Source organism: Salmo salar, unplaced genomic scaffold (genome assembly GCF_965601325.2).
Source record: "Salmo salar unplaced genomic scaffold, fSalSal1 ptg000357l, whole genome shotgun sequence".
Lineage (NCBI taxonomy): Eukaryota > Metazoa > Chordata > Actinopteri > Salmoniformes > Salmonidae > Salmo > Salmo salar.
Genome location: NW_027675358.1, coordinates 728,573 through 742,009, shown reverse-complemented (window position 1 = coordinate 742,009; position 13,437 = coordinate 728,573). Strand labels below are relative to the sequence as shown.

The window sequence follows — 13,437 nt, the reverse complement described above, 5'->3', positions numbered from 1 at the left end:
ATACCCATTCAATTGCTGGGAGTTTATACATGGAGTGTGCGACTCTCTTTATTTTGATAGTTTATAACTCGTATGTATTTGCCATCTTTTTGTGTTTTTCAGGCAGCCTGGGAAAGAACTGAAAAAACTCACTAAAGAGTCAAGACAGAGACACCAGAAAGACCCAAGAAGACTTGGATGCAGCATCAGAGGACAGAGAGGGATGTTCAGAACTCACTCAGTCTGGTCAGTTGGTGAGGGTAGACTTGGAGGCTGCTTACCTGACATGGAGGAAGTCCCCCCTCCTCTCCCCTACCTTCCCTATACCCCCCTCCTCTCCCCACCTTCCCTATACCCCCTCCTCTCCCCTACCTTCCCTATACCCCCCTCCTCTCCCCTACCTTCCCTATACCCCCCCTCCTCTCCCCTACCTTCCCTATACCCCCTCCTCTCCCCTACCTTCCCCCCTACCACCTCCTCTCCCCTACCTTCCCTATACCCCCTCCTCTCCCCTACCTTCTCTATACCCCCCCTCCTCTCCCCTACCTTCCCTATACCCCCTCCTCTCCCCTACCTTCCCTATACCCCCTCCTCTCCCCTACCTTCCCTATACACCCCTCCTCTCCCCTACCTTCCCTATACCCCCTCCTCTCCCCTACCTTCCCTATACCCCCCCCACCCTATTATGTTGTACTCCTCAACCCAATAGGCCCTGGAGCAGCTGTGATCAGGTTAGAAGAGAATGACTCCTCAACCCAATAGGCCCTGGAGCAGCTGTGATTAGATTAGAAGATAATGACTCCTCAACCCAAGAGGCCCATAAAAATTATACATTTATGGATTGTTTTATGAATTGTTTTCTTTTTATTCAACCTGGTTATGAGAGAACCCCCACATCACTAGCTTCTCTTTATTCAACCTGCCATCTACCCACCTGGGGACTGAGGGTTATGAGAGAACCCCCACATCACTAGCTTCTCTTTATTCAACCTGCCATCTACCCACCTGGGGACTGAGGGTTATGAGAGAACCCCCACATCACTAGCTTCTCTTTATTCAACCTGCCATCTACCCACCTGGGGACCGAGGGTTATGAGAGAACCCCCACATCACTAGCTTCTCTTTATTCAACCTGCCATCTACCCACCTGGGGACTGAGGGTTATGAGAGAACCCCCACATCATAGCTTCTCTTTATTCAACCTGCCATCTACCCACCTGGGGACTGAGGGTTATGAGAGAACCCCCACCTCACTAGCTTCTCTTTATTCAACCTGCCATCTACCCACCTGGGGACTGAGGGTTATGAGAGAACCCCCACATCACTAGCTTGCATGTTCTGCAGCCTTGTAAAGATAAGGAGGGGATGACTGGGAGGCAGGTTGCATTTATTGTCATGAATCTTGCCCTGGAGGCAGTTGGCATTTATTGTCATGAATCTTGCCCTGGAGGCAGTTCAGCAAAATATTCACTAGCTTGCACAGGCACAAAGTAATACAATCTGATTTTAATCCTAACCTCAACCACACTGCTAATCCTTCCCTTAAATTAAGACCATAAAACAACATTTTCCACAGCCAATTCTGACTTTGCAGCTGACATATCTAGAGGAAATCGCACAGTTCTGCCTCCAGGTCAAGATTCATGCCAAACGTCAACATGAGACAGGGAGAAGCAATGTAAAAATCAATAACGGAATTGTTTTCACAATTAACATGCTTTTTCTTGTTTCAAGTATGTTTTATTATGAAAAGTACAATATATCCATGTATACTTGTACAACTATGGAGCGTATGTCCACATATAATTGTACAATTTGTTTTTCCAACATAAAAGACAAGAAATGATCACATTGGTATTTTAACAGTGTTATTTTAAGAGTTTAAATGTTTAAACAGAGGATACATCTAAAACAGGATAAAACAAGTGCAGTATGTTGTGAGAATGTTACTTTAACGTCGACTCATAACGTCACACTATAACTTCATGGGAGTCTTGTGGAAAGACTGCATGTTGTTTTGGGTGGATTGAGTGACGTCTTCATCAACATTTTGCAGAATATTCCGGTAATATTTTCACCTCTTGTCGGCTGCAGACATTCATAAGGAGTTCCAGTAGTTTATTTGCCATTTGCAGGTATTAAAAGTAATACATACATTGTAATTCCTTGTTGGATCTCTCTCACATACAGGACAGTACATACCAGAGGAGGCTGCTGAGGGGAGGACGGCTCATAATAATGTCTGGAACAGAGTGAATGAAATGGAACACATGGAAACCACGTGTTTAATACCATTCCACTTATTCCACTCCAGCCATTACAAGCCTGTCCTCCCTAAATAAGGTCCCACCAACCTCCTGTGGTACAAACACAAACAGTAAAATATATCATAAAATCACACTGTGTGTGTGTGTGTGTCAGAGTGTGTGTCCGGTGTGTGTGTCCACTGTGTGTGTGTGTGTGTGCATGTGTGTGTGTGTGTGTGTGTCAGTGTGTGTTTGTGTGTGTCAGTGTGTATGTCAGTGTGTGTGTGTACAGTGTGTGAGTGTGTCCAGTGTGTGAGTGTGTGTGTATCAGTCCAGTTTGTGTGTTTGTGTGTGTGTGTGTGTGTGTGTGTGTGTGCTTGTCCAGTGTGTGTGTGTGTGTGTGTGTGTGTGTGTGTGTGTGTGTGTGTGTGCTTGTCCAGTGTGTGTGTGTGTGTGTGTGTGTGTGTGTGTGTGTGTGTGTGTGTGTGTGTGTGTGTGTGTGTGTGTCAGGTTATTATTTACAGGGACACTGAGGAGTCACCATAAATCCTAAACCCTGGATAGAGGGGCTCAGTGAATGTGGAGGTGAATGTGATCAGGTGGGTCAGTGTGTCAGAGGAGGCTCTATAGAAGGACAGAGTGCCGGCTGACCAGTCCAGATACACTCCTACTCTGTGGGAGCTGGAGGAGGGGACGTCTATGGTAGTGGAGTTATTCTTATACCAGCTGGAGGAGGGGACGTCTATGGTAGTGGAGTTATTATTATACCAGCTGGAGGAGGGGACGTCTATGGTAGTGGAGTTATTATTATACCAGCTGGAGGAGGGGACGTCTATGGTAGTGGAGTTATTATTATACCAGCTGGAGGAGGGGACGTCTATGGTAGTGGAGTTATTATTATACCAGCTGGAGGAGGGGACGTCTATGGTAGTGGAGTTATTATTATACCAGCTGGAGGAGGGGACGTCTATGGTAGTGGAGTTATTATTATACCAGCTGGAGGAGGGGACGTCTATGGTAGTGGAGTTATTATTATACCAGCTGGAGGAGGGGACGTCTATGGTAGTGGAGTTATTATTATACCAGCTGGAGGAGGGGACGTCTATGGTAGTGGAGTTATTATTATACCAGCTGGAGGAGGGGACGTCTATGGTAGTGGAGTTATTATTATACCAGCTGGAGGAGGGGACGTCTATGGTAGTGGAGTTATTATTATACCAGCTGGAGGAGGGGACGTCTATGGTAGTGGAGTTATTATTATACCAGCTGGAGGAGGGGACGTCTATGGTAGTGGAGTTATTATTATACCAGCTGGAGGAGGGGACGTCTATGGTAGTGGAGTTATCATTATACCAGCTGGAGGAGGGGACGTCTATGGTATTGTGATTATTATTGTGCCAGGCTCTGTAAATGTAGTCAGAGCAGGACAGACTCCAGGACTTGTCATTGAATCCAAGACAACAGTCCTCACCCCTTCCTCTCCTGCTGATTCCTTTATATGTCACTCCTATATCAGCCCCCCCACTCCACTCTACCTCCCAGTAACAGCGCCCAGTCAGACCCTCTCTACACAGCACCTGTCTACAGCCCTTAAATCTCTCTGGGTGATCAGGATACGGCTGCTCCTCTGTCCTCCATGTCACCTTTCTGTTCTCCTCAGACAGAGAGAGGAATCTGTTTACTGTGTTTAGGTCCAGTGTGAGATCACAGACATCTGATGGATGAAACCAGACACAATATTAGAAATCATCATCATTCACATTAGAATATTAACTCACTTTTCACTAATTCATTTAATGTAGATGTTTCTAGGTATCAAAAGGAGAAGTTAAGGTAACTTGAGACTTGTTGAATGATCACATGTTATACTGTATGTTAATATAAAACACACTTATTCACATTAATTACACACACACACACACACACACACACACACACACACACACACACACACACACACACACACACACACACACACACATATCAACTCTTTGTAAACGTTGGTGTCCCTGATTTGTGCTTCTGTAGAACTACAGATGATATTTAATATGACCAAGTCAGTAATGATGGTGGTCTTTGACTTAACTTGAATTAAGACTTATTCTTAGTCATATTCTTCACAGCAGTCAACACTCACATTTTCTAAGTCCAGGTTTCATTCTGTTCTCTCCACCATGTTCCACACTGTAGCGGTAAGCAGAAGAACAGACAGTCATTGAGGGATACACCTGAACACACACACACACACACACACACACACACACACACACACACACACACACACACACACACACACACACACACACACACACACACACAGGTCAAGTGTTGGTAAGAACGTTTTCAGTGTTTGTGTCCAGTGTGTGTGTGTGTCCAGTGTGTGTGTGTGTCCAGCGTGTGTGTGTGAGTACAGTGTGTGTGTGTGAGTACAGTGTGTGTGTCAAGTTTGTGTGTCCAGTGTGTTTGTGTGTGTGTGTGTCCTGTGTGTGTGTGTGTGTGTGTGTGTGTATTTGTCCTGTGTGTGTGTGTGTGTATTTGTGTGTATTTGTCCTGTGTGTGTGTGTGTGTGTATTTGTCCTGTGTGTGTGTGTGTGTGTGTGTGTGTGTGTGTTTATTTGTCCTGTGTGTGTGTGTATTTGTCCTCTGTATTTGTCCTGTGTGTGTGTGTGTGTGTATTTGTCCTGTGTGTGTGTGTGTGTGTATTTGTCGTGTGTGTGTGTGTGTGTATTTGTCGTGCGTGTGTGTGTGTGTGTATTTGTCCTGCGTGTGTGTGTGTGTGTGTGTGTATTTGTCCTGCGTGTGTGTGTGTGTATTTGTCCTTTTTGTGCGTGTGTGTGTGTATTTGTCCTGCGTGTGTGTGTGTGTGTGTGTGTGTCCGTCCTGCGTGTGTGTGTGTCCTGCGTGTGTGTGTGTCCTGCGTGTGTGTGTGTGTCCTGCGTGTGTGTGTGTTTGTCCTGCGTGTGTGTATTTGTGTGTATTTGTCCTGCGTGTGTGTGTGTGTGTGTGTGTGTGTGTATTTGTCCTTTTTGTGCGTGTGTGTGTGTATTTGTCCTGCGTGTGTGTGTGTGTGTATTTCTCCTGCGTGTGTGTGTGGGTGCGCATGCGCGTGTCCTGTGTGTGTGTGTGCGCGTGTCCAGTGTGTGTGTGTGTGTATTTGTCCTGTGTGTGTGTGTGTGTGTGTGTGTGTGTGTGTGTGTGTGTGTGTGTGTGTGTGTGTGTGTATTTGTCCTGTGTGTGTGTGTGTGTCCTGTGTGTGTGTGTGTATGTATTTGTCCTGTGTGTGTGTGTGTGTATGTATTTGTCCTGTGTGTGTGTGTGTGTGTATGTATTTGTCCTGTGTGTGTATTTGTCCTGTGTGTGTGTGTGTGTGTGTGTGTGTGTGTGTGTGTGTGTGTGTGTGTGTGTGTGTGTATTTGTCCTGTGTGTGTGTGTATTTGTCCTGTGTGTGTGTGTATTTGTCCTGTGTGTGTGTGTATTTGTCCTGTGTGTGTGTGTATTTGTCCTGTGTGTGTGTGTATTTGTCCTGTGTGTGTGTGTGTGTGTGTATTTGTCCTGTGTGTGTGTGTGTGTGTATTTGTCGTGCGTGTGTGTGTGTGTGTGTATGTGTGTATTTGTCCTGTGTGTGTATTTGTCGTGTGTGTGTGTGTGTGTGTGTGTGTATTTGTCGTGTGTGTGTGTGTATTTGTCCTGTGTGTGTGTGTGTATTTGTCCTGTGTGTGTGTGTGTATATTTGTCCTGTGTGTGTGTGTGTGTGTATTTGTCCAGTGTGTGTGTGTGTGTGTGTGTGTATTTGTGTGTATTTTTGTATTGTGTGTGTGTGTGTGTGTGTGTGTATTTTTGTCCTCTGTGTGTGTGTGTGTGTGTGTGTGTGTGTGTGTGTGTGTGTATTTGTCCAGTGTGTGTGTGTATGTGTATTTGTCCTGTGTCTGTGTGTGTGTGTGTGTGTGTGTATTTGTCGTGTGTGTGTGTGTGTATTTGTCCTGTGTGTGTGTGTGTGTGTGTGTATGTATTTGTCCTGTGTGTGTGTGTGTGTGTATGTATTTGTCCTGTGTGTGTGTGTGTGTGTGTGTGTGTATTTGTCCTGTGTGTGTATTTGTCCTGTGTGTGTGTGTGTGTGTGTGTGTGTGTGTGTGTGTGTGTGTGTGTGTGTGTGTGTATTTGTCCTGTGTGTGTGTGTGTATTTGTCCTGTGTGTGTGTGTGTATTTGTCCTGTGTGTGTGTGTGTGTATTTGTCCTGTGTGTGTGTGTGTGTCCTGTGTGTGTGTGTGTGTCCTGTGTGTGTGTGTGTCCTGTGTGTTTGTGTGTCCTGTGTGTGTGTGTGTGTTTCCTGTGTGTGTGTGTGTGTCCTGTGTGTGTGTGTGTGTTTCCTGTGTGTGTGTGTTGTGTCCTGTGTGTGTGTGTGTTGTGTCCTGTGTGTGTGTGTTGTGTCCTGTGTGTGTGTGTGTATTTGTCCTGTGTGTATGTGTGTATTTGTCCTGTGTGTGTGTGTGTGTCCTGTGTGTGTGTGTGTGTCCTGTTTGTGTGTGTGTCCTGTTTATGTATTTGTCCTGTGTGTGTGTGTGTGTGTTTGTGTATTTGTCTTGTCTGTGTGTGTGTGTGTGTGTGTCCTGTGTGTGTGTGTCCTGTGTGTGTGTGTCCTGTGTGTGTGTCCTGTGTGTGTGTGTCCTGTGTGTGTGTGTGTGTGTGTCCTGTGTGTGTGTGTGTGTGTGTATTTGTCCTGTGTGTGTGTGTGTGTGTGTATTTGTCCTGTGTGTGTGTGTGTGTGTGTATTTGTCGTGTGTGTGTGTGTGTGTGTATTTGTCGTGTGTGTATTTGTCGTGTGTGCGTGTGTGTATTTGTCGTGTGTGTGTGTGTGTGTGTGTGTGTGTGTGTGTGTGTATTTGTCGTGTGTGTGTGTGTATTTGTCCTGTGTGTGTATGTGTGTATTTGTCCTGTGTGTGTGTGTGTATATTTGTCCTGTGTGTGTGTGTGTGTGTATTTGTCCAGTGTGTGTGTGTGTGTGTGTGTATTTGTGTGTATTTTTGTATTGTGTGTGTGTGTGTATTTTTGTCCTCTGTGTGTGTGTGTGTGTGTGTGTGTGTGTGTGTGTGTATTTGTCCTGTGTGTGTATTTGTCGTGTGTGTGTGTGTGTGTGTGTGTATTTGTCGTGTGTGTGTGTGTATTTGTCCTGTGTGTGTATGTGTGTATTTGTCCTGTGTGTGTGTGTGTATATTTGTCCTGTGTGTGTGTGTGTATATTTGTCCTGTGTGTGTGTGTGTGTATTTGTCCAGTGTGTGTGTGTGTGTGTGTGTGTATTTGTGTGTATTTTTGTATTGTGTGTGTGTGTGTGTGTGTGTTTATTTTTGTCGTGTGTGTGTGTGTGTGCGTCCTGTTTGTGTGTGTGTGTGGGTCCTGTGAGAGTGTGTGTGTGTCCAACATGTCTGATATGAACATTGACATAAACCCTCCACATACTTGAGTTTCTCCAGTCTGCAGTGTGGATCCTCCAGTCCAGCAGAGAGCAGTCTGACTCCTGAGTCTCCTGGGTGATTGTAGCTCAGGTCCAGCTCTCTCAGGTGTGAGGGGTTTGACCTCAGAGCTGAGACCAGAGAAGCACAGCCTTCCTCTGTGACTAGACAGCCTGACAGCCTGCAAAGAGTCAAATTATATTAACTGCAATGACTGCCATGATTGAGAAAGATAATGAATAATAATGAGTGAGAGACTTACAGAGGCCACAACAAAACATGCTAACCTCTCACCATTACCAATAACAGAGGCTTCAACAAAACATGCTAACCTCTCACCATTACCAATAACAGAGGCTACAACAAAACATGCTAACCTCTCACCATTACCAATAACAGAGGCTACAACAAAACATGCTAACCTCTCACCATTACCAATAACAGAGGCTACAACAAAACATGCTAACCTCTCACCATTACCAATAACAGAGGCTACAACAAAACATGCTAACCTCTCACCATTACCAATGACAGAGGCTACAACAAAACATGCTAACCTCTCACCATTACCAATAACAGAGGCTACAACAAAACATGCTAACCTCTCACCATTACCAATAACAGAGGCTACAACAAAACATGCTAACCTCTCACCATTACCAATAACAGAGGCTACAACAAAACATGCTAACCTCTCACCATTATCAATAACAGAGGCTACAACAAAACATGCTAACCTCCCACCATTACCAATAACAGAGGATACAACAAAACATGCTAACCTCTCACCATTACCAATAACAGAGGCTACAACAAAACATGCTAACCTCTCACCATTACCAATAACAGAGGATACAACAAAACATGCTAACCTCTCACCATTACCAATAACAGAGGCTACAACAAAACATGCTAACCTCTCACCATTACCAATAACAGAGGCTACAACAAAACATGCTAACCTCTCACCATTACCAATAACAGAGGCTACAACAAAACATGCTAACCTCTCACCATTACCAATAACAGAGGCTACAACAAAACATGCTAACCTCTCACCATTACCAATAACAGAGGATACAACAAAACATGCTAACCTCTCACCATTACCAATAACAGAGGCTACAACAAAACATGCTAACCTCTCACCATTACCAATAACAGAGGATACAACAAAACATGGTAACCTCTCACCATTACCAATAACAGAGGCTACAACAGAACATGCTAACCTCTCACCATTACCAATAACAAAGGATACAACAAAACATGCTAACCTCTCACCATTACCAATAACAGAGGCTACAACAAAACATGCTAACCTCTCACCATTACCAATAACAGAGGATACAACAAAACATGGTAACCTCTCACCATTACCAATAACAGAGGCTACAACAGAACATGCTAACCTCTCACCATTACCAATAACAGAGGATACAACAAAACATGCTAACCTCTCACCATTACCAATAACAGAGGCTACAACAAAACATGCTAACCTCTCACCATTACCAATAACAGAGGCTACAAAAAAACATGCTAACCTCTCACCATTACCAATAACAGAGACTACAACAAAACATGCTAACATCTCACCATTACCAATAACAGAGACTACAACAAAACATGCTAACCTCTCACCATTACCAATAACAGAGGGGGTTTGATCTTTGTGCCTCCGTTTCTCATTTATCATCATTCACGATTCATTCATGGTTATTCATAATCATGGTAGTATCCACATGAATGTAGAAGTCACTGACAATAGAAGTGAAGTGACTCCAACATGACAGGACATTATTTACTATTCAGTTTCTATTAGGAAAAACATCATCCAAAACACAACCAAGACCAACTGCAAATGAATTCAACAAGTTAGTAGAATCACAAGCCTCACTGCAGGTGTCAGGAATCCCGCTTCCTGAGTCTGTTTCTGCCTGAGCTGACTGTTTTCTGTTTGGAGTCTAAGGGTGCGTTCAGAAACCTGTCTGGTTGCCAGGCGACGAAGTTAGGCGGGAGATCTAGTGATTACCCTACACCTGCATCTCATCAACCTTCTGCACACCTGGTCCTGATCATCACCTCTTCATAAGCCCTGAGCTGACATCCATTCCCTGCTGGATCGTTAGCAACGAACAGCCTCATGTTTCCTGAGCTAGTCTTGTTGTTTTGTTCTTGTTACTGGTTACTCCCCCCCCGTTTACTCTGTCTACAGTCATCCTCCCGGAACATTCAACTCCCTTGCCTGGCCGTCGGTGGATACAGTGACGTCATTGAATCCACTCATCAACTCACCTCCGCTGCTGCTCCGTCTCCTGGATCACTCAAATTACACATCAAGACTACCAATAAATACTCACCTTCATTTTACTCACCTTGTCCTGGTCTGCTTCTGGGTTCTGTCTTAGAGAAACGTGACAGCAGGCATGGAATATGGGACAACATGCTAAACTTATGACTACTTTAATACACTATAAGTAATATGTCCGAATAATTACGACTTTTTCAAATGGGAGAACTACATGCATAAAGTACTTTCATATCTGATAATACTGACCTCAGAGTCTCCAGTTTACAGTGGGGATTCCCCAGTACAGCAGAGAGCAGCTTCACTCCTGAATCCTTCAGGTCATTGTTACTCAGGTCCAGCTCTCTCAGGTGTGAGGGGTTTGAACTGAGAACTGAGGCCAACACTTTACAGGATGTCTTTCTGAGTTTACAGCCTGACAGCCTGCAAAGAGTCAAATCATATTAAAATCACACTGCTATTCTTTGGTGGTGAAAATAGTAGCAGTATAATTTTTCAACATATGAAACCTTCCATATCTATTCGTAAATTAATGTATCATTAAAAATGACAAATGATCAAAGTATTGCCTGCAGATAGAAACATGTATAGTACAAATATTTGAGTAGACTGACCAGACCAGTTTAAAAGCAGTATCAGTCAAAAGACAAACAGTGAGGTATCAGATTTAGATTGTATTGAGTATACAGTCCACACCATATCTATTTTGACAGTGAAGATAACATTTTAAATGACGCTCTAAACTCCAACATTTTGGATTTCAGATCAAATGTTTCATATGAGGTGACAGTATATAATGTCACCTTTTATTTGAGGATATTTTCATACATATCTGTTTCACCATTTAGAAAAATGAAAGCACTTTATGTATCTAGTCCCCCTATTTAAAGAAGTCATATGTTTTCTGACCAATTAACTCATAGTGTATTAAATTAATCAAATGATTAGTATTTGGTCCCATATTCTTTGACTGCAATGACTACATCAAGCCTGTGACTGCCATGATCGAGAAAGATCATGAATAATAATGAGTGAGAGAGTTACAGAGGATACAACAAAACATGCTAACCTCTCACCATTACCAATAACAGAGGCTACAACAAAACATGCTAACCTCTCACCATTACCAATAACAGAGGCTACAACAAAACATGCTAACCTCTCACCATTACCAATAACAGAGGCTTCAACAAAACATGCTAACCTCTCACCATTACCAATACAGAGGCTACAACAAAACATGCTAACCTCTCACCATTACCAATAACAGAGGCTACAACAAAACATGCTAACCTCTCACCATTACCAATAACAGAGGATACAACAGAACATGCTAACATCTCACCATTACCAATGACAGAGGGGGTATGATCTTTGTACCTCTGTAAATTTCTCATTCCTCATTATTCACGACTAATTCCTGATTATTCATAATCATGGTAGCATCCACATGAATGTAGAAGTGTTCAGAAAAATCTTCTATTCTTACTGACAATACAAGTGAAGTGACTCCAAAATGACAGGACATTATTCACCATTCAGTTTCTATTAGGAAAAATATAATCCTAAACACAACCAAGACAAACTGGAAATGAATTCAACAAGTTAGTAGAATCACACGCTTGATGTAATCACTGCAGGTATGGAATATTGGACCCAACACTAAACTTTTGACTAAATTAATTTGTCCAAATAATTAAGACTTCTTCAAATGGGAGAACTAAACTCAGCAAAAAAAGAAACGTCCTCTCACTGTCATTTGCGTTTATTTTCATCAAACTTAACATGTGTAAATATTTGTATGAACATAACAAGATTCAACAACTGAGACATAAACTGAACAAGTTCCACAGACATGTGACTCACAGAAATGGAATAATGTGTCCCTGAACAAAGGGGGGTCAAAATCAAAAGTAACAGTCAGTATCTGGTGTGGCCACCAGCTGCATTAAGTACTGCAGTGCATCTCCTCCTCATGGACTGCACCAGATTTGCCAGTTCTTGATGTGAGATGTTACCCCACTCTTCCACCAAGGCACCTGCAAGTTCCTGGACATTTTGGGGGGGAATGGCCTTAGCCCTCACCCTCCGATCCAACAGGTCCCAGATGTGCTCAATGGGATTGAGATCCGGGCTCTTCGCTGGCCATGGCAGAACACTGACATTCCTGTCTTGCAGGAAATCACGCACAGAACAAGCTGTATGGCTGGTGGCATTGTCATGCTGGAGGGTCATGTCAGGATGAGCCTGCAGGAAGGGTACCACATGAGAGAGGAGGATGTCTTCCCTGTAACGCACATCGTTGAGATTGCCTGCAATGACAACAAGCTCAGTCCGGTGATGCTGTAACACACTGCCCCAGACCATGACGGACCCTCCACCTCCAAATCGATCCCGCTCCAGAGTACAGGCCTCGGTGTAACGCTCATTTCTTCGACGATAAACGCGAATCCGACCATCACCCCTGGTGAGCCAAAACCTCGACTCGTCAGTGAAGAGCACTTTTTGCCAGTCCTGTCTGGTCCAGCGATGGTGGGTTTGTGCCCATAGGTGACGTTGTTGCCGGTGATGTCTGGTGAGGACCTGCCTTACAACAGGTCTACAAGCCCTCAGTCCAGTCTATCTCAGCCTGTTGCGGACAGTCTGAGGACTGATGGAGGGATTGTGCATTCCTGGTGTAACTCGGGCAGTTGTTGCCATCCTGTACCTGTCCCGCAGGTGTGATGTTCGGATGTACCGATCCTGCGCAGGTGTTGTTACACGTGACCCTGCCACTGTGAGGACGATCAGCTGTCCGTCCTGTCTCCCTGTAGCGCTGTCTAAGGCGTCTCATAGTACGAACATTGCAATTTATTGCCCTGGCCACATCTGCAGTCCTTGTGCCTCCTTGCAGCATGCCTAAGGCACGTTCACGCAGATGAGCAGGGACCCTGGGCATCTTTCTTTTGGTGTTTTTCAGAGTCAGTAGAAAGGCCTCTTTCGTGTCCTAAGATTTCATAACTGTGACCTTCATTGCCTACCATCTGTAAGCTGTTAGTGTCTTAACGACCGTTCCACAGGTGCATGTTCATTAATTGTTTATGGTTCATTGAACAAGCATGGGGAAACAGTGCTTAAACCCTTTACAATGAAGATCTGTGAAGTTATTTGGATTTTTACGAATTATCTTTGAAAGACAGGGTCCTGAAAAAGGGATGTTTCTTTTTTTGTTGAGTTTAGATGCATAAAGTGCTTTCATATCTAAACGGTAAAAAATACAGTCTTGGCCAAAAGTTTTGAGAATGACACAAATATTAATTTTCACAAAGTCTGCTGCCTCAGTTTGTATGATGGCAATTTGCATATACTCCAGAATGTTATGAAGAGTGATCAGATAAATTGCAAATAATTGCCAAGTCCCTCTTTGCCATGCAAATGAACTGAATCCCCAAAAAACATTTCCACTGCATTTCAG

The 13,437-nt window shown here is 43.9% G+C and overlaps 1 protein-coding gene across 1 annotated transcript; it reads right to left on the bottom strand.

Moving 5' to 3' along the window:
- Window positions 1–1,830: 1,830 nt before the first annotated feature.
- Window positions 1,831–5,523, bottom strand: LOC145875790 (uncharacterized). The gene is made up of 2 exons (XM_082971605.1): window positions 4,363–5,523; window positions 1,831–3,939 (listed from the first exon to the last, which is right to left on the bottom strand). The coding sequence occupies exons 1-2, from the start codon at window positions 4,439–4,441 to the stop codon at window positions 2,744–2,746; spliced, it is 1,275 nt and encodes a 424-aa protein (XP_082827731.1). The 5' UTR covers window positions 4,442–5,523; the 3' UTR covers window positions 1,831–2,743.
- Between the last annotated feature and the right edge of the window lie 7,914 nt (window positions 5,524–13,437).

Coding starts and splice junctions, on each gene's coding strand:
- LOC145875790 (XM_082971605.1), bottom strand. CDS start 4,441: ATGACTGTCTGTTCTTCTGCTTACCGCTACAGTGTGGAACATGGTGGA. Junction 3,940..4,362: donor GAAACCTGGACTTAGAAAAT/GTGAGTGTTGAC, acceptor TTCATCCATCAG/ATGTCTGTGATCTCACACTG.